Below are 23,985 nucleotides of genomic sequence, written 5' to 3' on the forward strand. Positions count from 1 at the left end.
TGTTTGCATGGACTTCTGCAATAAAAAGGTGGCTTTTTTGTTGTTTTTAAACAACTTCAAAACTTCTGTCCAACTTGTAAGGAAAGTGACAATAGTAAGTTTTCTCTTGGATCCTTTGAGCATATCTAAGCACCTGCATGTTGCAAAAAAAAACTTTAACAAAAAACAAGAAAACACCCATACAGGACTTGAGAACACCCTGTTTTTCTGGGTTATTAGAAAGAATAGTCTTTCCAAACACAGCTCAAGGGAGGAAACATTTTGTAATGCTTCACAGTTCCCAGAACAAAGAGTGACCTCTTCTAGCACTAACCCCAGCCTGCGTGCTGCAGACTTGGACACCATCAAATCCTCCTGCAATTTACAGATGCAAAAGAGGAAGTGGTGACACTTCAGGCAGCCAAAGCTTTCCTGTTAAGCCTGGAAAATGTGCAAGACAGCAGAATTGTAAGTCGCTCAGTCATAATTTTAGCAGGAAACACTGCTCTTACCAGCACTGCTTCAAGCCACCCCTGTTATGCTAATCCAGTAACTCGCAAACACTGAAGCGCCCTTGGTAGAGAGGGCCATTGTCAAAAAACAAGTCCTTCAACATTTGTTTTCGTAGCAGCTACATCTGGGGAAGAAATCACTGCAAAGCACCTACCTCTCAGCAGAGCACTACTTGGATCAGTTTTAGAGGCAGAAACGCAAACACCATATGCTCTGCTGAAGCTTTAGCTGCTTAAAGCTTCATAGATCCATGCCTCGTCAATATGTGCCAGCCCACCCCAGCCCTCTGTGCTAACTGAACCGTGTGTGTGTCACTTGGACACAGCCACCGAGCACGCTTCATTACTTGAGATTACTGCTCCAAAGCTGGGCCTGGAGTACAGTGTTAGCACCGAGATAACAGCAAACAGCTCACCTGCTGTTATAGTCACACCTCAGCCACCTGCTGATAACCGAAGAGAGGCAAGCCATCATCCTGACATGCCTTCACCCGGCAACGCTGTTCTTTTAGGACCATTCAGTGCATGATTTACAAACTGCTACTGATGCAGAGGTGCACTAAATGGCAACTGTTGTCTAGGAAAAGAGTGATCCCCACAAGCTAAAAGCAAAATTTGTGCCTTTTATAAAGGCACTAACTGGAAATTGGTTTCCCCACTTGTGATCAGCTTACCCTTTGCAATCTTTCACCTTGTATTTCATTGGGAAATTTAAGCTACTTTGGACACTTGCTGTTGATACAGAGACTCTCCCCATTTCTCCACCCACTAAAAGGCTATTCATCTCACCACTGCAGTTCTGCATTTTGAAAGCATCACATCCTCCCACCAATGAACAGTCTCACCAGTCAGCAGCCCCGTGCCTTTGACCTTGAAAACCTTAAACATGCTGAAGCCTTCCTTCAGATAGCGGCAGCAACACTACTTACTGAGGACAAAATTATAAAGAAGTAGAAGGAGGAAGTACATTTTCTTTCACATCCAAAATTGGCTGGTAGTTTCCCCCCGTCACAGCGTAACCATGAGCTGTGCTTCCCACCAACCCCTTTTTCTTTTGTCTCTAGCTACATATACTGTATATTTCCGTGTCTTCTCAATGCTACCTTTAGATTAATAAGCAGTGCTTGAGATGAACCCTTTCTACCCTTGAAGAATCACAACAAGCCAGAAGCACTACAGCTGAAGAGCTTAACAGGTCAAGTCCAAGGTGTTGCACAGCCACCCAAAAAACCTCAAGGGAAAGGCTTCTTCACTCAATACAGCTGCTGTGAACACACCGCCATCATGGCATCTGCATCTGGCACATGAGTAAGAGCAGCCACCGGAGCGGGACTCAACAAGCAGTCTCACCAGCACCAGCTGAAGAGCCAGGCTGAAGTGCTCCCTACTCACCAGGTCCTCATGTGATCGTGCGAGGGACTTCAACTTCTAAACCGCAAACCAGGCTCTTTTTCTCCAATATCTTCACAGCTATTGACTGGCAGAAGAGTGGCAGATTTTGGATTACAATGTCTTTCAGAAAGAAAACCCAGGAGCACAGACACTTCACTCTGCTGTTTTGTTTTTAACCTCACATCTGGCGTTAGAAACACAGCCCCCTGACATTCAAACTGGAAGTACGAGAAGGATCCAGGCAAAGGAAGAAGAAATCCAATGGACGACAGCCAGCTGCCTCGTCCACTTACTATTATGCACTCAGGTACTGCAGCACTTTGAAGCAATACGGAGCCAGGGTAGATTCCTGGCCTGAAAACTCTTGGAAAGGACTATTTAATCCAGCCTCCCGTACACATCCAGGCCACAGCAGCCACTGACAGCCGAGCAGTGGGCCATTCCTGATATGAACCATCCTTGTGGTTCCTCTGACCTTTGGCTTGGCAAGCCATCCAACACGCACCTTGTGGTGCTTTACAATGACTTCAGTATGTTTGCAACGTCACCAAGGTTGGCCACTTCCACTAAACAACAACAAAAAACACATTTACCAGTCCTCCAGGGACTGCTTACAGAAACTTTAAAAAAAAAAAAGGGGGCTATTTAAAAACAGCTGTTCGGGCTGACACCAGATCAGCATTCTCAAGTTAGAGGTTCCCCAATGCTGAATGCAGAAATACATGATCTCACCTTTTCTGGCTGTTGTAGTTCCTGAAACACTTTTTCATCAGATCTACACCAGCAACTGGTGCTTAGTTAGTTATCTGCTATTTGCCAATCATCTCCTGCTTGTTTATTTTTAATTCAGTGTCTTTGAGTTCACTACTGCGACTGGATGGACTTTCAGCCAGCTATCTTGACTGGTGAATCACGTTCCTTAGCTTTATAATAACCTTCAGTATTAATACCTACATTTATCTTCATAGTTAACTTTGCATTTGAAAACAGCTTTTCTGAAGCACCAGTAGCTTGTTAGCTATGCAGATCAGCAATTTGCCTATTTGGAATATTATCACAAAGTGGGATTCACCAATTCATAAGTGGAAATACCCCTGGCTGTTTATGAACTCTCCTATAAAAGAGGCCACAGAAGGGATCCAGGTGGGTCTTTTTGCATTTGAGTAGTTTTATACATATTGTTAAGCCAGGTTGCACCAGATACTCAATTTGCACTTGAAATCTCAAACTTAAGATCCACCCTTCCCTACACACAATTCTTCTTTCTACTCTTTATAGACAGGTATTTTAAGCCACATTTGTGAACTTATTTTCAGAGATTATCCTAACTGGGAACAGAGAGAAGCGAAAACTGTAAGCTCCAGTATAGGACTCTCAACATCTCTTAGTGAAGCTTATTCTCTAATCAGGTGAGGCTGGCAGATCTCACTAAGTACAGGACCAGCAGTATAAATACATCCATTGCAGATTCTCTGAAGCTAGAAAGAAGAGAGCCATGCCCTTCATAGCTCTATCATCTCTTTTGTATCACCACTAGTGATCATGATCCCTTGCTACAAACTCAGCTCAGCTCACTAGAAACACCATCAACAAGAAAAGTAGTTTGGGCAGCAATATGGAATTATTATTGCTCTGACCAACCGCATTAGATTAGTGGGGAACATTATCTGACTCCCAACCTATTCAGAAAACTGGATCTTTGACAAGAGACTTTTCACAGCACTTACGGGCTGGCAGCGGTTGCCTGGAATTCTTCACCCTTTTAGCAGGTGTTAAAGCTTCTGGGAAAGAGCCAAGCAGTACTTTGACTCACTGAAGCAATCGAACCATTCATTACATCACCTAAACTGCAAAAAGCGAGAGCAATTCACTAGAAAGAAGTTTTGAGCAGCCCCAAGATAAGATACCCTGAAGCCACATAGCAAATATCTGCAGTAACGCTCGTGTCTTCATGTTGCTTTTTATTGAATGAAAGCAAGTGGTGCATAAACTGCAGAATAAAGTAGAGCAGGGCATCTGCTCAAACACTCTTACAAAGCATTCAGTAACTATTCTCACTTAACTCTATGCAGCATAAAACCCACCACGATACTTCTGGCAGCAACCGTGTGCAAGTAAAGTAGCTCTCTTTCCTTTATGGGTCTGCAGAAGAACGTCACAAGACACCGTTAGTCTTCGCTGCAGAAGGAGCTGAAGAGAGAAGCTTTTGATTTTGCTGGTTCTTCCCATCACCTTTAACAACAAAACAGCTCAAGTTTTTACTACAAAGAGAAAGCAAGCTTGAATGTGTATTGAGAAAGCATTTTAATTTAACTCTACAGACAGTACTAGTGGAAAAAATGCAGTACTTTGTAGCAGACAAACCTTACCCTCTCCAGACTCAGGGGTAAAGGTGTTGATGGGGGAGTGCAGAGAAGGAAGGCGGGAAGAGAGATGGTTAGAGTATGTCCCTGGTGCCTTCAGGGTTTTAATCACATTAGCTGAGACAAGGCAACCTGCTGCACTTGCACCTTTAGATCAATAACAGGCTCTCTGTAGGGTTTACCTTGGTTTGCTAACAACACAGATTCACCTTCTTAAGGCCTTGTTGCATTAGTTTAAGGACACCCCTCATGCTACACACATGTATGTGTGCCTTTCCTCCTCCCCTGTTCTCCCGGTGACACAGCCCATAGGTACACGCAGCACGCGAAGCAGGATGCTGCTCTCTGCACATATGTCACTAAATTTACTCTTCTTCGCTCAACGTTAATGAGGGTATTTACGTGAGGGGATACTTCCTTCCTAAATTCTTTGTGCCCTCCATCCTTACTAGGCACCATAATCCTGTTTACAACATGCTGGTTGCTATGGAAGTGATTATATTGTCACCAGATTATACCTTCAGGTAGAAAACGTGTAAGTGAAGGAACACGAGCACGTTTTTGCATGCTTTTAAAGACATGATAGTACAATCCCCATGTAATGTCATGGAGCTTTAACAGTAGCTTCTGGAGGCAGAATCTGACCATGAGGAGTAGCATGGCATCAAGTTTTCATTTGGTTTTCTCCTAAAAATCAGATGTTTCATTCTCCTGTTACTGGCTCCCGCTACTTAGACAGTGCCCTATAGCTGAACAGTACAGACCCAGCCACTTTCCCAGGACCCTGAAAATTCTTCTGCACTCAAAACACTATCTCCTTAGTCCAAAGATCAGGGTGAAAGAAGTGACAACATCATATAACCAAGCTCCACAACTCTAACTGCCCTTTTGTTGATCACTGTCTTTTATAGAGCAAGGATTCAGAGAGCAGAAGCAAGAGAGACAGACCGCCTCAGATCTGACACGCTCGGTGAGACGCATGACTAACCCAGCTTGCGCTAGCAGAGCAGGACAGCATACGTGCCTGGAATGCATAACCCCACTGGGAAGCCTATTTACCAGGGGCACAAGCACAGGGGGTTATCTGGGTGCTGCCTGGAAGTTAAAGACGTGACAGCTAAGACTGTAGCATAAATAGCCTGAAGACCCCCTTCCTTGCAAGCAGCTGGGAATCAAACAAGACACTTTCCTACCTACTAAGACCCCACTCAGCAGCGCTGGAGGAGCTTTAGATCTTTAAAGCCAGGATTGTACAAGAAGCCAGCATCCCCAAGTGCAGCATTGATGCTGACATGCAGTGGCTAGCACCATTTCCCCACTGATGGTATGTATGTATGCATGCCTGTGAACTCTTCCTGGCCTATAGAACAGTTTCAGCCATCAGGACATTTATCGAGATCAGGTGATACAGAAACATTGTAGTAGAACCCAAAGAGCCATTGCACAATCCAAACCACAGCTGCACCAAGAACAAGATTCTTATCCCAGTATAGTTAATGTTTTGACTATAAGAAGAATATATAGCTTGTAGTTAACATCAAACTTTGCACCACGTAATACTTCCTTACTGCAGCATTAGAACAACGCTACAGTTCTGTTTCACACATGTCCTGTTCTAACAGAAAAAATACTCCTCACTGAGAATCAAGCTGAGGACTACATTGTGGTTTCCGAAGCTCTCAGCCCTGTTTACAGTTAGCCTATGTTCATAGCACATGGGAGAGACCACGCACTGTCCAAGGTCCGAGTGCAGCTACATAGAAAATACTCAGGATCTCTGTTTTCCCAGGAGAAGCGACCAGTGACTTGTCGGAAGGCAACAGCACGTTAAAGGCTAGTTAAGTACATCCCCAAGGATGAAAGTCTTGTAGGACTAGTTTTAGTATCAAAGAAGTGGTGCTGTATGTGTTTGTGAGTAGGAAGTAAATTGCTGGTGGATCCCATCTAAAGGCACAGGTGTTAGAAAGAAAGCTCAGCATTCACTACATCAGACATCAAGCAGCAAATTTCACTTTGGAAGGGAAAAGAAATACAGACATGCCTGGTTTGAACTTCAACCTTGATAAGCATTCAAGGCCTATCCTTGAAACTGGTTCTTTCTTAGGAGCCTCGTATTTCATTTATTGCATCAAATAATCAAGATTACTCTTTCTGAAGCCAGCACAAGTAAACCAAACCTAATAATTAAGTTACTGCTGAAAGTCCTGCCCATAGGTTATACCTGCAGAACTACATTTCACCTGTTGGATATGCCACTGCTGTGGTACAAGAGGCACATCTCCCAAGCCAAAGTGTAGCTGACATCAGCAGAAGATGATTCAGATCTACCCACCAAACAAACTTGGATCTGCAGTCCTCTTCAGCACGCAGAACACATTAAGAGGTGGCTCAATCGCAGGCAGATGACGCAATAGCTAGCAAATAGCTATTAAATGTATTTAGGAGCAGTAAGAAGACAAGCAGCAGTCTTCTCAGAGCAACATTTTCTTGAGAACAAAATTAACAGCAATGAAATACTATAGCAGCCAACTGAATTTTAATAGCTGCAACAAAATCCACAAACACCAAAAAGGTTGAAAGGGCACTGGAGTGAGACACACAGGTGATGCAGCAAGCAGTTCCCCCAGTAAGAATTTCAGACTTAACATACAAGTACACGGACAAGAAGAATTAACACGCAAAGGGGGGATTAGGGTAACAAGATCCCCATACCTTCTCACCATGTTCTGCTGGGAGAGGAGGCAAGTTCATAGCTTGTCCTCCATATCACCCGAGGCGAAGCTAAGCTGCACTAATAAAAACAGCAGAGCTAGCGTAAACTGTCCAACCTTGTTATTTACACCTCAGCAGAACGCTCCCAGCATCTACTATCACTCACACAGCTTCTCCAAGAGCTGCCTGCTAACGCACAGGCATTGGAAGCACATCGCAGAGTACCGCTTGTCCATGCGGAGAATTCCGTCAACAGCACTGGACATATTTTATATTCATCACCTTTAGTTTACCCTATAATATTAAAGCGTTTAAAATGCTTTTGAGGAGCTTGTGTTTGAAGAGATTTTAACTTTGCTGATTGACAGCTGGCTGAACACGAGCCGGCAGTGTGCCCAGGTGGCCAAGAAGGCCAACGGCATCCTGGCCTGTATCAGAAATAGCGTGGCCAGCAGGAGCAGGGAGGTGATCGTGCCCCTGTACTCGGCACTGGTGAGGCCGCACCTCGAACATTGTGTTCAGTTCTGGGCCCCTCACGACAAGAAGGACATGGAGGTGCTGGAGCGTGTCCAGAGGAGGGCAACGAAGCTGGTGAAGGGCCTGGAGCACAAGTCTGATGAGGAGCGGCTGAGGGAACTGGGACTGTTTAGTCTGGAGAAGAGGAGGCTGAGGGGAGACCTCATCGCGCTCTACAACTACCTGAAAGGAGGTTGTAGTGAGGTGGGTGTTGGTCTCTTCTCCCAAGTAACAAGTGATAGGATGAGAGGAAATGGCCTCAAGTTGCGCCAAGGGAGGTTTAGATTGGACATTAGGAGAAATTTCTTTACTGAAAGAGTGGTCAGGCCTTGGAACAGGCTGCCAGGGAAGTGGTTGAGTCACCATCCCTGGAAATATTTAAAAGACGCATGGATGAGGCGCTTAGGGACATGGTGTAGTGGGCATGGTGGTGTTGGGTTGACGGTTGGACTCGATGATCTTAGAGGTCTTTTCCAACCTTAATGATTCTATGATTCTATGAACTTGCAGGAGGTCAAGCTGAAAAAAGCTCGAAAAACAACCCCTGATCAAGAGGTTCACTGTTAGAGCACTCAGCTGCCCCAGAACACAGTCTCTGAAACCAGCCAAGAACTTCAGCAGAATCTTTACCTGGTTGTACTTACAAGAATGAAAGGCTATTTTAGCGTTGTAAATTTTTTGCTCCCACTAATTTGTCTACTCAGGTTGATTCAACATCTGTTGTCTAGCCTATAAGAATTTTGGATATATATATATATATGTAAAAGGAAGGGCCAATGATCCAGCATATTTGACCTCAGAGACCAGGGATGAAACCCCGTCCTACCCAAGCTCTATGCACTACTCGGTCTTGTAAGCCAACAATAACTCAGACTGCATGGGAAGAGGACGAGAAGGACAAACAGAAGACATCGGTCACATTTTAAAATACTAAAAGGCACACAGGAAGTGTTGTACAGTGCTTTTAAAATAGCACTCTCATCCGAAGTAAAGACTTCTGTTTAGCTACAGGAGAAGTGTCAAGCAAATCATTCCATCCTCACTGGATGCGCTATCTGTGCTTTCCACTAAATCCAGACAGAAAAAGACCCAAAACACAGCTGATCCATTTTTTCCTGCCACCTACTGCAACTGAAACGGTTTCCCTCTTAAGGGAGCATGAACATTAATACTTGCCATTGACTGTACCTCTAATCTAGTCCTGTGCAATAGCTCCCATTTACTCAAGTCCAAGGTGTTCACTCTAACTTTACTCAAGTTCAAATACTAAGGGGGGGGGGGGGAAAAAGCAGACCTATCTTTTTACTCATATCTGTCAGCTATCTCTATCCCTAGCCTTTTCCTAGGTCTGTGCCTTTCGGTATTGCTTGCACTTGACAGCCTGTCAGTCCAAAGCCAAATGGAGATTATGTTTTCAGGGTCTACCATTGCATTCACAGCGATTGTAACTACAAGTAGAGTTGCAATAGGGTAGAAATAACAAGTCCTTCCCTGAAGTCCTTTCAGCTTCCCCTCTAGTTCTCCTTCTGAAAAAAACAAAAAGAGAAAAAAAAAAAAGCACAAGTATTTCAAAGATACCAGAAGTAGCACAAACTTCTCTCAGAAGACTCTGGTCATCTGCTGCCGGGGGTCACCCACACAAATTAGTTCTGAAAATTACCTTCCTCCATATTTCAGAAACAAGAAGAGATTACAAAATAATGGAAGTTTACTATTGATTTTTTTCCCCCAGAAGACTCAATAAAAAAAAGTACCTGGTACTTTTTGTTGTAAAACACTCGGCCATTCCCTAACTTCCAAACAGCAAAATGAGCACTGTACGCAAAGCCTGCAACTGCTCCTGTTACACTCTTATTCCAAAAGTAAAACTCCCTCAGGTGCTAAAGTTTTAAGAAAAGATGTTTGCGTAACTTTTCATTAGATTCTCCTTCCTCTTTTCTCTCCTTGAAAGTTAAATTATTACACCTCCCAAGGAGAAAAAAAAAAAAAAATTTTAAGCAGGACAACTCCACCCTTTCCTCTTAGTTCAACACTATGAGGCAAGATTCAGCCAGGGGTCAGCCACTACGCACTCTCAGCTACTGCCTTCATTTCTATGCCCTTCCATGTTCCTCACCAAAACCCAAACCAACTAAGAGCCCAACACATCTGCATTTGCCCAAAATCCATGATTTCTGCAACTAATGCAGCACAGCTTATTACAGCTGCAAACGCTCCTAGGCTCTGATAATTATAAGCCCATGGCTGGGCGTCTAATTAAAGGAGGAACGAATTAATGAGTTTTACCAAAGGCTTTTGAGTCACCATTATAATTCTCACCCTTAATCGGCAGCAGGACGCTCAAAGGACAGCGTGAGCAGGATCAAGAGCAGAGAGGGGGGATAAACCACCCCCAGCTGATGCTTCCCCCATCACGTTCCTCTCCAACATGTCACTGTCATTCAGACCCCGACAGCCAGATCAAACCCAGCAGGAAAACGCCTGGGCCTTTTGGACAGCTGAATACAAAAACGCTTCCTGAAGCTGCCACAAAGCACACACCAGCTTTTGAATGCCGAGAAGCGGCGAGATGCCGGGCGAGAGGCTCTGCAGAGCGCTGACTCCACCGCTTTCATTCATCCACAGCCCCAGCCCCCACCCAGCGCCAACAATTACAGTTCAGTCTCAGGCTCCCAAGGAGGCAGAAATTGAAAACACGTTTTCATTGAAGCACAGCTTGAATTTCATGAATTCCATTACTCTCGACTTTCTCAGCATTTCCTGGAGTGAATACTGTAAAACAAGGGAGAAAGGGGGCAGGGGGGCCGTATGCGAGGCAGCCATCGTATGCCACCCCTCTGACCATGCCCGTCTGAGAAGAGACTACAGAAGCACTTGCAGTGAGGAAGCGACATAAAGAAGGACTATTCCTAAACTGAAGAAAATAAGTATACGCTAAACGTAAGTTTAGGGAGGAAGGAAAGTAACACACCGCCAGAGGCCTCAGAACAGTAACATCATCCGTTACAACCAGCACTTAAACAGCAAGGCTACAGGCACAGCCCAGATGCAAAGCATTACAATTTCAGCAATGCAACAGAAAGCATCTCTTTGGTAGACTAAAGAAATCTCAGCTACTACAGCAAGTATCAAAATTGCCAATTTATCAGCTACAGGAACTTGAGCACACTGTTAAACTGCAAGAAATCTTACCCCAAGAAAAGAGCTTGAAGCACGATGAGGTCATTCTCTGCCCACCACATTATTCAGAAATCTACTATTCAACACTAAAGCAATTATAATCATCAGAGAAAACAGGTAGCACCAAGCAATGCGTCATTTTTCCCACATGTACAGTTGTAACCCAATCAACTTTGGGATTATTCAGGTTTGCTAATTAACACCCTATGGATAGCTTTGATACCATTACCAATACTCTTAATGGTTCCTTCACCAACACCCTCTTCCCCCTCTCCCCCCCAGCTTGGGCCTTATCTTAAGGAGCATTACATCATCTACTGCACTGAGTCCTCCTTGTAACAGACACTATTATGCAACTGAAGTGCTTCCATTTGGATTTTGGCGTTATTTTGAATTTCAGTGTTGAATAGAAGGCTTGTTTAAATTCTCTGCATGAACAGCAGCATTTTACAGACTGAAAAGGGTGTCCATGCACAGACACCAACACTGGCATAACAACGCGTCTGAATGTGTTACACATTTGTGAAACATCCATTCCCCACATTCCTGTTTCCCCTTGTCCAGGAATAAGTCCGGCATTGTTAGGACTGATTAGCAATATCTTTCATCCCTAATTTCACACTACAAAGGACTTCCATGCGTATGCACGTGTGGCACCATTCTAAGTCAGATTCATTTCAGCCAGAAAAAGCATTTAGCACTGACCGAGGAAATCACAATCTGAGGGTGCAGCTCCAGTTTAAGTGAGGGTTATGGAGTGTCAGCTCTTTCCCCTGGCTGGTTTCAAAGCTGCTTTTACTATTGACCAAAAAATGCTCATTTGTTAAAATAATAACTTAAAAGAAGTCTGGCGCACATTACATCTGCTGAAGCAAGCAACCTGATAACCATGTGAAAGCACACATTATTATAAATGTTACCCTCATATCCAAGTGCTTAGAGAAGGGAATTGCTACAAGTATCGTGACTGAGTTACACCAAGTACTGTGTCCATGTATTGCATGCTAACCTACTTTTTTTTTTTTTTTTTTTGCAGGAGAATAGCCTTGCAGCCTGAAGCTCACAAATGACTACTTTGCAAGAACATGCACATTTGTGGCTTACCAAACCCTAAAGCTCACAATTATAAGATCAGACTCAAAAACAACAAGTGGCTCATTACCCAGAAATCAAAAAAAAAAAGTTTGAAATTAAAGCCTTTGCAGCATGAAAGTGCACTATGTTTTGCTCTTTCCTAGCTCATCTAATATGAAAAAAAAAAAAAAAGAAATAGCATCAGTATGGCACTGCCCCACAATGACTATTCACTAGATACCTGCAGACCCTTTCACCATGCAGCAAAAGTTATTTCTGGTTTGGGATAAACATAACCAACTAGTTTTTCACCACTGCAATACAACCAACAGTCTCAGCCACCCCTTGAAGTGGAGGAAAGGGAAGGATTTCTAACAGTGATGGCTTTTTTCTTTTTTAGACTGTCATCTGAGTGCATCCCCAGGACTAAAAGTCTTGCATGAACTTGATCCTCCTTGATTTTCGTTCACCTGTCTTGTTAATCATCAGCAGCAGCAGCTAAAACAAAGAACTAGTAGGATGACATACCCAGAAAGCACAGACAGCCTTGCTGAGAGAGGAGCAGGGTTATTAGGTTTTGTTTTTATTATTATTATTAGAGATAAGTCTCCAGCATATATCAATATGTCTCTGAGTATTCTGAGTCTTATCCATGTCTTAAAAGTGAGAATTAAAGTTCAGTACAGAAGGTAATTCTGACATACTCCAAAGTTACTCAAATCTCATCTGAATCTTAGAGCAAATAAATTCCCAGACATCACGTCCCTTCCCCCAGCTATGGGAATTACATTCCGTTGAAAACAAGCCAAGTTCTCCTACCCACTCAAGGGGAATGGGAAATCTCAACGTAACTGGTGGAAAGTTTGCTCCTAACAGATAAAACAGAAACAAGAGGAGAATTGACAGTCATCAAGAGGTTAGTTGCAAATGAGATGCTGACTCCCCTCCATCTCAAGACAATTAAGAGTGAGCACCATCTTACTCAGTGCTTGCTTGCAGCCACCCAAGCATATTCACTTGACATCAAAGAACGTAAAAGAATGACTTCAGGAGAAGCGTTAACCATCACTGCTTAGTCTTCAGCATACTGATCCTTACAGGTACAGAGGTCCCCAGAGAGGAGTCACAGAGAGCTGACCGGGCAAGCTCTGCCACAACACAGTCTTACCACATCAACACAAATAGCATGAACCATCCACTCTGGACTTCACCCTTTCCATCAGTAAGTGTGCTGGTTGGGGGAAGGGGTACGGGAGAAGAGGTGCAAAATTAGCCTTGTCCTAGAAGAAAAAGGAGGAAAAAAGAAGAGAAAGAAAAAAAAAGGAAAGAAAGGAAAAAAGGAAAAAAAGAAAGAAAAAAAAAGAGAAATGCCAAGGGACTGCAGGGTGCTTGTCCCTCCAACTGTCTGTTCTGAAGACACATATATCAAGAAATCTAATGTGACAAAGGCCCATAACTTTTGTCTATCTCATTCTCAATAGACAGACTTTTGTCGACAGGTTCAAAAATAAATCTAATCCCAAAATACAAGTAAGAGATCAAGATGACTTATGGCACAGCTCCTTAATCCACATTCAAAGCCTTGGGATTAAGACAGAGGAAAGCACCTGACTTCCCACCCTTAATCTCCAGAGTCATGCCTAATGGGATATGTTCTTCTGGGTGAGAATTTCTCACTTTCCCTAATAATAAAAAATAAGGAGCACTAAAAATCCACACCAACATCCGCTTGAAGCACTGCTTGTTTTATTGGATCAACATTTAAACAAAGGCTTTTTGTTAACTTGAAGAGTAAATTCTCCTCTGCTCAAGAAGGCATTAAGAATTGAGGCGAAGGAAAAAAAAAAAAAGAAGAAGAGGGAAGAGCTGGTAAGACTGAAGTGATTTTGATTAGTCCTTTCTCCAGAATGCTAGTGATATGGTTTTGCAGCTGGACACCAAGATAAGCTTCCTACATAGCTATATCATTTTGGTGGCAAACTGAAGGTTAGAGACCCTCATCAGCATTTTCAGTTCCTGTTAGACTCCCTTTTTCCAAAGCAAATGCAAAATAAAAAGTTCTTGAATGTCAGCTCCTCTAAACCAATAAATACTTGTGTGCATACAGGTAAGTGCAATATATAGGCAGCGCTCAGAGAAGGTGGATGCATCACCCAAGATTTACTTCATAAGTACTTAAATCCAGACCAGGAGACATCAGCTGTTACACTCATGTAGAAAAAAACAGGACAAATGTATTTTTGGTGCAGAAGCACCAAGGTGCCAGCGGCTGGCCACCACCTGACCAGACTAATGGTTTTAACTCTGGTTCAGCTTTTCCAGCTAAGACCAGCATGATACCTTCAGAACACCACATGCTGCATAGAGGTCTCCTAAGACTGGGAAGGTCACCAGGCCTGGCAAAAGCATCTTCTCTGTGCAGGATTAATACTTTTAGGATTCTACCCAGATGAAGCAAGCATGGTTTACATCTTTGCACACTCACTTGCATCTCCTCCCTCCTCCCCCCACAACATGTTTCACATTTCTCCAAGTCACCTTTTACCCCTCTATGTGTACTTTGGTCTGCTAAAACCATACATTCAGAACAGTTACTTTTTTTGACTAGAGTAAGGTAATCTACAGTCAGGGTTTCCAGAAACTGTCAGTTCTCAGGAGACCATCTGAAAACGTAGCAGCACAGCATGGGTCAGCAAAAAAGTAAGGCTGCAGACAGAAAGCTGGCAAAGGTTGACTTTTTTCCTGTCTGTATACCATATGCTGCTGCATGACTGGATGTATGGTCAACAGAAACCATTGTATGTCTACCTTTGGTAAAAACCAGCCATCAAAAATTGTCTTGATTCTACATTTTTGGTTATTCATTATGCTGCAGTTCCCTAGTAAAGGCTCTTCCAGATCACAGAAAAGAGGAGTCAGACTACAGCACCAATTTGCTGATAAGAGGTATTACTGCATGGTTACTCATGCAACCGAGACTGATGAGTAAAGGGAAGAGGGGATTTACCATCAGTTCTTAAAAACCTAAAAGCAACTTAAATTTAATTAGAAAACATTGGATTCTACTAACCAGGGTCATCTAACCTTTCTGGAAATACAAGCAAACTAGTGCTGCAGCAGGATAGCTGATCAGACCTTGGAAGTGGTCCATCTATTCTTGAAAGAAACCTTCAATCTAACCCCTTTAAGAAAGGCACATTACCCTCTGACTTTGAGCCAACTAGACAAAAACACGTCATCCAACTTGACTAATACACATGTTTCCAATTTACAGAAAGACTCTTGGTTTCAGAATTGAAATAAGACGCCAGTACAGTAGAGGAAGTTCTAAAACAATCTCTCTAATCCAAGTTTTTTGGCAGTTTAGGCTCCATCATGTTTCTCCAGCCAAGAAATGCTTCCAAAGACGACATTAGCTGTTATGTGTAGGGAAACAGCCTCACAGAGCCAGAACGTACCTGACAGAATTAATTCCTTGCTGAACCTTTGCCTACAGGTTCAAACACACATGCCTTGGATTAGAATCTGCAAGCCAAAAAAAGGGAAGCATCGTTGGGCTTACACAGCACCTTTCACTGCTGGATTCCCCCTCAACACACAGTTCCTACACTAGTAGAAAAAGAATGTTACAACACAAAAGCACTGACAGACATATGATAGGAAACTCCTGGGCGACAACGCTGAAGAGACCATCTCAAAACCAAGGACTAAAGCATACCCCTGTCCTTATCAATGCTTCCTTTAGCATGGCTCTGCATCTTAATTGGTGTGAATCAATCATCCAGTCTTTTTCCAAAGCACATACATCACACCTACTATCCGTGCATTTGCAGTTCTGACTCCCGCAGAAAAAGCATGAGAGAGGTGCAAGAGAAGAGTTTCAAAGATGCTGGAGAATTTTGCTTTATTCTAGCCTGATTCACGCATAACCCATGCATTTACACAGATTCAGGTCAACATTGCCATTTTCCAGCGATTAAGAAAAAGCACAAATTCAAGTCAAGGTGCTCTGTAGGTTAGCTTTTACAGCCTCTTTTCTTCTTCACTGTTTATAGTACACTTCTCAGCACACAGTGAGACTCAAGAGCTACAATAAAGTGCTGTAGGCTCCTCTTCTGATGGTATCAAAGACACCCTGTCTCAAGCAGATATCCCATTACCTGTTGTTGTGCTGTATTAAAAAGCTATTCAGCTTTTCTACTTCTTTCTAGCATGTAACCTTCACACTACCTCAAGGCTCTTAACCAACTCTACCCTGAGAAATAAAGTGAATTCAATGCCATGCAACTAAGTCAGTCACAGGGAGAAGTACTTACATTACTAGATAGATTAAACCAGTGACAGCAGCAGTTTCAGGACCATCTTTCTGGTCCGATTAACTGAATTGGAAAGTAAGTGGACAGTACTGGTAGGGTCATCACCATTTGTTCAGCAGCAAAAGGCACAGAGACCATAACTGGTATTGGCATGATGCTGTTGGAAGGAACACGAGCTTTGCTCCATTTTTACATTCCCTTCACTCCAGAGTTTGTGACTCACTACACAATGAAAAGGCTTTGCAGAGCACTGCAGTATGACTCAGATTAGAATACAGCCAGAACAAAACTGTTCATATCAAGATATCTTCAACCCCAATGATTCATGGGAGGATTAGGAAAAGAACTGGTCTGATAAGATCCTCTATAGGGATGAGTTTTTAGAACAAGTCCTGCAAGCAGCACATGAAGGCAGCTCTGACAGGATTCACCACCATGCCAAACCCCCTGGAGAAGAAGGATCACAACCCCAGCTCATTCTACATGGAAGCTCACCTCCATTCGCCCAGAAAAAGGAAACAACTAGTTGTACTGCTGTCCACAGCTTGTCACGATGGAAGCGAAACATCTGAAGGACATACATATACACATACATTTTTAAACAATCTAGTCCAGAGGGGAAGGATCTGTTCTGCTCCTCCACACTTGCACACACTGTTCTAACCTAATGCAACAAGATACGCTGTGGGAGAAGATAAGTAGTAAGTAATATCAAGAGAGAGCACTTTAGAGACTGACTTAGGTGAAGAAGGTATGCAGCCAAAACCTGCAGCCCTTGGCAACAACATTGCCATAAGCATTTCTCATGCTCTCAGACAAAAGGAGGAAGCCCCTGTAGGTTGGTACACAATGGACTCAGACGCCTTGAGACAGGCCATTGCACAGTGGGTGGCCCTCCTGCTCTGACGAAAGGGATTACACGGGACAGAACAGCATAACTAGCCATTAGATCTATGTCCTTCTAGATACCACATCATCCAGGGTCCCAGAAGACACAACAAAGACCTAGACTTCAAAGACTGGCAGCATGCGCTTATCTACGAGCTACACGCACTTCAGAGAGGTTTCAGGGGACAATAGCTTGTCTGCTGCTTCAGTGGAATAGTGGCTTAAGCATTACAGTAATCCTTGCTAGGTAGAGCTAGAAAGCCTGTTAAATCAGCAGCCTCCTCACCTGCAGGAGCACATGGCACTGCAACAAGTGACATGACAACATTCAAGTCCAAGCCACTGTATTTCACTTTTGGTTGAAGTGGGATGTTCAGTCGATGCACAAGTTCAAAGCCTATCATCAAAACATGAGTACAAAAAAAAAGGTAGGTCTTTACTAAGAGGTTACTAAAGAAAACAGTTTTATAAGAAAAGAAATGTTCTCCCTTGGTCATGGGTTGGGAAATCTTTTCTAGAGAAGCAGTGAAGAATCAGAAAGGACATGTTGCTTCCTTCCTCATAACAACTCAGAATGAGAATGGACACTGAGCCCTGCTGTATGCCTATTTATGATAACAGTCTAGCTGTCCGATGACTTGAAGTCATGGAAACTTAAAGATATTTTCAGTTTAGTAAAGGTAATCCTTCCTTACTACAACCAGGGACACTCTGCCCTTTCCCATCCCCATAAACTCCCAGCTAGTATCCCCCACTGACCTCTCTTCAGCCACTGGAGAGCTGAAACACAGCGTGCAGTTTAACAGTTTATACTTAAGAACCGGGGTATCAACCACTAATGGAATAGAAAACAAAAATATACACAATTTGTGCCAATGAGACCTACAAAGAAAAGAAAAATATGCAGAATTTAAATTAAGAAATGGACTTTCTTATTTTCAGGACGTATACGATCTCAGCAGCTAAATACAAAAGGTTCCTAAAGTAAAGGGGAGACTATGCCAGCACAGGCTGCAAACAGAGCAAGGGATGCAAATTCATAACAAAGCTAACAGAAAAAGCTACAATTCAACCCAAAAGGCCTTCAGAACAATTTAAAGCATGAGAGAGCATTTAGCATTACAGTTCCCACTCCTGGATTAAGTTTCCCCATTTCATTAGAATTAATCTACATGGCTACGAACTCCGGAGTCAACTTGCAGAGCCACAGCAGCTTCGTTATATAACCGGCGACACCGACACCACGGGCTGCGTTACTGGAGCCTGCTTGCTGTCCCTCACCAACGCCGAAACCAGCAAAGCTGCTGCTACTCAAATCACTCTCTTGACGACAGATGCTTCAGTAATCCAGACATTCGGGTTTGGATTTGGTAAGATGTTTTCTTGCGAGCTGAAGTTAAGACTTAAAAGGCCATCTACTGCTGTGCAAGAAGTCCTTAATATCATCAAGGGAGGGGAGGCAGCTACACAGGAGGAGAACAGCAGAAGGCTTTAAGTCGGAATATAATTACTGTAGAAAAATTATCTGACAAATGAACACAACCCCAGATTGTTGTGAGGAATGCTTTTAAGCAATTTAAGTGAAAAACAGTACATCTGCTGTCTATTCAAAGGTCAGCGAGTGCATGTTTCATGATAACACACTCCCAAGAACATCTTTCCATGAACTCTTAACTTCTGATCTTCAGTATCTCATATCCCTTGTTTTAAAGGCAGTTACCCTCTGAGGTCATGGAAATACAGCTAAGCTGCTGTGCAGCGTTACATCTGTGTGTGGCCATCTTGAACTCTGCTAAGCCAAGGGAACTAAAACAAATGAACAAATTGAAGCACCAAATACAAAAGTTAGGTCAAAAGTCTGTTTTGTTTACTGGTTTAAAGATGTTTCTTTGTATCTACCCATTGCTCTTTAAATACACCTCTCACATTTTACTCTAGCTTCAGCCTGTTCATCTGTTTAAAACAAAAAGCAAAACCATACTGCTTTCTAAAGTATTTCTAACACCTTTTACTTCTAGGATAAACGAGAACCGTTTAGATGCCCTAGCCTTTCTGCCTGTGTGCATGACTGGAGGCTGCGTATATAGGACACTGCAAGTATGTTCAGAAAAGCAAAATGGTGTTTTCAAAACCAGAGACCGTGGCAAAACGAGGCAGCAGAGCCACTGCAGCTCTGTTCCAAGATGACAGCAGAGAACACAGATGTTAGAGCACACAGATTCACTTCACAATCATTTTAATTACATGCCTAGCCAACCAAGCACGGGATACAGGCTAAGCAGCATTAAAAAGAAAGCGGCACACAAGTATTCTGCGAGCATCTTCCTGTGCACTTGATGCTAATGCCGCTCTCATGCATTAAGTCATCTGTTTTCCAGCAGGCAGTTAGTCAGTTTTGGAAAGGCACTGCTGGCCTCTCTGCAGGTCGCGGCGGCGCGGGGCTGGCGGGATCGATGACGAGCGGTCGGCGCTGCCTGCACAGGGCAGTGCAGTTGTCCCCGGCGACGAGGGGTTATGATCGGGCCGGGGGCATCAGGCCGGGCCGGTGCCTCCGCCTGGAGAGGGCAGCTTGCGGCAGCCGGGGACCTGGCGAGGGCACTTGGCCAGGGCTGCCTCCTGCTCCTCTTCCAGGGGATCATTTCACCTTCTCCCAAGAACCTGGGCTTCCAGCAAGCTGGATGCAGCTCGGGGCTTCTGCTCACCCCGCCGGGGGGTGATGGCCTCCTGCCCCCGGCCCAGGCTGGTGAGACCGCCGCACCCCGGCCTGCCCCGACCCAGCAGGGAGGCTGCCCCCCACCTGCCCCTCGCGGGTGGACACACACCACAGGGAACAGGGGAGACACGGCACCCACGGACACCCCGAGGCGCCCCAGCCAGGGCCAGGCCCCCCCTCCCCCTCATCCCCCAGGCGGGCCGAGCCCCCCGCCCCGCACAGCCCCACAAACACCCCCCGCCCGCGCTGCGAGGGGCCCCCACGCGGGACACAGCCACCACACGCACAGAGAGACCCCGCGCGGGGACCCACCTGCTGGTACTCGGCGTCGTGCGGTCGGAAGTCGGCGGCGGTGAGCTCCCAGCGCAGGCTGAGGTGCGGCAGGCGGTGCAGCAGGCTCACCCACCAGGGCGGCGAGTAGCTGACGCCCGCCATGCCCGCCGCCTCGCCTCGCCTCACCCCGACCCGCCGGCCATGAAGCGCCGCCGCCCGCGCTGCTCGTTCGCCTCCCTCTTCACCCGCGCCCGGGCTGGCGGCCCCGCATGGCCGGCACCCCCCGCCTCCTCCCTCCCGCCGCGCCGCTCGCTCCCTCTTTGTTCGCCGAGAGGCTCCGCCGCCTCCGCGCCCGGCACCGCCCGCCCGCTCCCATTGGCGCCGCCGCGGCCCGCCCCGCCCCGGCCGCCGCGGCCCCTCAGGGCTCCCCCGGCCCGTCGGTGCAGGCGGCCGCTGCCGGGCCCGGCCAGGTCGCCCTCCGCGCCACCCGCTGCCCCGGCGCAGCGCAGTCGCCCGCCCTTCGGCAGCCGCGCTTCGCCGCCACCGCGACTCGTGCTGTAACATGGCGCCTTGGCGCGTGGTCGCGCGTTGGAGGGGGTGGACGTCCCACAGCCGGCATCAGACGATGTCCCCTTCCCTCACACCAGCACCTTTCCCCCAAAAATAACCCCAAAGTGGACCCAACCACTTGGCACCTTACTTCCCTGGGTGCCGCCCAGGAAAGCGCCGTTCCCGGGCCTCAGACACCAACACGTTCACGGGAGCTGATGCACGTTGTGCAACACGCTTGTTCGCGTGGCGCTGGCTCCCTGTTTGCTTCCCCAGCCTGTCTTGGCTTTTCCAAAAGCCAGGGGGAAATTTCTAGAAGAACTGAGCTGTCTAAAGCTGCAGATGGGCCCCTCGTGTGATTTCCAAGTGTGCCCAATCTTCACCTGTTTCATGGAGACACGAAGCACTCAGGTTTAGCTTCCACCATTCTCTCTGCGGGCAGAGGTTTGGCCTCTTCCAGACCCCGACCTAAAGCCAATTACATTGCTTCATTAACTTCAATGGACTTGGAACTGTCAGCTTGTTTTGATGACTACATAAATCAGAGCCATGAATTAAACACCTAAGCATTTAAGCAATGACAGCATCTTACTGCCTAGCACAGCGGAGTTGTGCATAACGTAACAGATCCTGTGCTGTTCTCTCCGCAGGCACAACTTTCCCAAGGTTTATACTCTGACCCGATGGGAAAGGCTTTTCATTTCTTTCTAAAGAGAACAGAACCAAACTATTTTTAGTCTTAAAGGTAAAAAATACGAGCATACCCTCTTGGGGACGTGTTGGAAACTAGTAAGTACATAAATACTCTGGGTAACGTTAGGATAGTGTAGTAAAACAGAAAAGATAACAGTAAACAGCAGCAATCCCAAATTCATTTGCTTAATGACAAAGATCGCATTGTTGCTATTAGAACTGAAATGTATAAAAATATTTGCTGTTTTCTTTTAAAAGGAATAAATCAAATTATTTCATTCTTGTTCTACGTAGTGTGGTCCAGCATTAATACAGCAGTTCCCAAACTTTGCCAGTCTATTCAGACCGTCCCCTGGGCCTTCGCTCTCTCCATACCCTCCCACGAACCAAAGTCTCCCCATCCCAGCTCTGCCGCAGCGCACCTCACCCACTGCCGAAAGCAACGTGGTTTAAACATCACTTAATGCTACTTGGAGTTGGAAGGGGAAAACGGACCATCCAGCCTTCTAGCAGACTTCAAGCAAATGTCTCACTGGTCTTATAGGTTTGAGAAACTCTCATGTAATTAGTGCTGTTTAGAATTAGAAACCGTTATGGCCCACGAAAACTCAAAAAATATTGGACTGCTGTGTATCCCATTTGTAAAAAAAAGGTAACACCAACTGCTTTTTTCTCCTAAATGGTGGCAGGTCAGTAGAGATTAGAAACACATCTCTTTTGCAAGTGTGATTTTATTACTTTCCCCAAATGCAGCTAGGACTTTATACTTTACGCTGTCCTCACCAACACATTTTATAAATAAGGAGAGCAAAAACACTAAAATGGGCTATTGAACACATTAGGACCAAATAGACATATTTCTGCTGATGTTCTGAAATATAACATCAACTTTAATAGCTTTTGACAAGGACAGGATTTTCATACGAGTACTATCAACATAACTGAAAAGAAATCTTATCGTTCACAAATAGCATTAAGACACACGTCAGAGAATTCACAGCCACGCAGTATGTGAACAAGTACAAGATGTACAAAGGCACCAGATATAAGACCTCAACTCCCTCTAGCCTTCTCCAAGAAAAGTTCTTATTTTACTGCAGGAGAACAGCAGAACAACAGCCAATTTTGTTTTCTTCCTTTTTTTTTTTCCTTTTTCACAGTGCCAGCAAGGATGAGGAAGAAATTATTTTAAAGCCCAATGATCTAACATATTTCACCTCCAGTTCAAACAACCCGAAGACAAGGAGCTGAGAGACCTCACTGAGGGCAAGAGATCTCTCTGCGTAAGCCACTTATGCCACAGAGTTTATGCAATTTGGCACTAAAATGCTCAAGGCTGGAATCTTGCAGATGTTACTGCTGCCATGAGCCTCTGGATAGATAGAAAACCCCACCAGGCTGCAAGTCCAAGTACCTTTGTCAGCAAAATGATGGACATGGAATAGAAGCAGATGCAGCAAGCGCTCCGCGCTGAGATCTTGTTTGACAGCGTTGATGTAAATCAAACCGAACAAAACGTTTTGGAGCAAATGACAGAAGAAGCTGGATGCTACTAATCGGGGGTGTAAGCACCGGAGCACCAGCGCGGCAGTTTGAGGTGCCATAGGGGGCTGGGGGGTAAGTGGGAAAGGGAGCAGGCTCAGCAGCGCTGGTGTGCATGCTTCTCTCACAGCCATTTGCTGCGGAGACAACTGGATTAAATTATAGTAGAATGAGGATGTGGGATTACAGAGAAACAGAGGCATCAACAGTTTTAATTTCTCCCCCGCAATTATTTATAATGATATGGGAAAATATGAAAATGAAGAGTAAAATGAATTCAGCAAACTAGGAATGAGACAAACCGCAGGATCTAGCACTAGCTGTACTTTCCATGGTAGGGCACTTAGCCTGTTGTACCACGTCAGGAAGCAGTGTTTGCATTTCTTAGTGTCTAGCATCTCTCATTTGATCCTATTCAGGTAATTTTTGTTACGTGACAACAAGACAGTTATCAAGGCTCTCATGTTTAGATTATAGCAGCCTTTTTTCCTCCCCACACAGATAGGTACTCTCTGTTTTGCCAAAGCAAAATGAACAAACAAGCCACTGCTGTGACATCCCAGGAATAAAAACTAACAGTAAATCACCCTTGCATGGAAAGCAGTTCTACAATCAACCAAAGGAAACTGCAAATGTCAGCTTGTTAGCTGGTAATCCTGCTGAAAAGTAACCCTAGGAGTCGTATTAGCGTTCGCTAACTTGCTTTGACAGTGGCTTTGCTAAAGAATCACTTTATGATTGAGAAATGAGAAATGTTCCAAATTAAATGCAACGGAGATAAAAAGACTAGTTTAAACCTCCAAAATAAGGCAATCAGTGCTGTCCCCGGTCCCTTGAGACCATCAGATAGTCTGCGAACACTCCTAGGAAGTGTACCATTTTTCACTCTTCACGAGCTTCTCTCTGGCTCGACATCCCTACTGCTGACGTGATACTTGCACTGAGAGCACCTTTTAGAACAGCAATCCCATACCCTGGCTCTTTTTATTCCCTATGAAATGAAATAATTCAGCTTTTAATATACTGCGAAGCGAGGAGTCTTCCCCTGACTGTCAGACCTAATATGCGTTATGAAAGGTTTTAGCCAACAATACAGATTTAAAAAAAAAAAAAAAAAGGCAAGATTGAACTCCAAGTGCCAGCAGATGGATGAGTTACCCTCTTGAGACTAGGGACTAAATTACGGACAGTCAGAGAGAGGTCAGCGAGACAACCGTGTCTCAGCACTCAGCTGCCACTGTTAGACAACACCTCCGCCCCGCTCGCCTCTGCCGCTCCGCGAG

The 23,985-nt window shown here is 44.9% G+C and overlaps 2 protein-coding genes across 2 annotated transcripts in view; one reads left to right on the top strand and one right to left on the bottom strand.

Annotated features, from left to right (window-relative positions):
• TTYH3 (tweety family member 3) overlaps positions 1-20,187 on the bottom strand; it is a 74,580-nt gene extending 54,393 nt beyond the window's left edge. Inside the window, exon 1 of the mRNA XM_075165301.1 lies at positions 19,958-20,187. Within this exon, the coding sequence (XP_075021402.1) occupies positions 19,958-20,080 (123 nt within the window). The 5' untranslated portion in view covers positions 20,081-20,187. The remainder of the gene's footprint in view (positions 1-19,957) is intronic.
• The window catches only part of EIF3B (eukaryotic translation initiation factor 3 subunit B), a 396,012-nt gene that overhangs the window by 236,255 nt on the left and 135,772 nt on the right, over positions 1-23,985 (top strand). The gene's annotated exons all lie outside the window — the stretch shown is intronic.

This window comes from Calonectris borealis, chromosome 16 (genome assembly GCF_964195595.1).
Source record: "Calonectris borealis chromosome 16, bCalBor7.hap1.2, whole genome shotgun sequence".
NCBI classification, from domain to species: domain Eukaryota; kingdom Metazoa; phylum Chordata; class Aves; order Procellariiformes; family Procellariidae; genus Calonectris; species Calonectris borealis.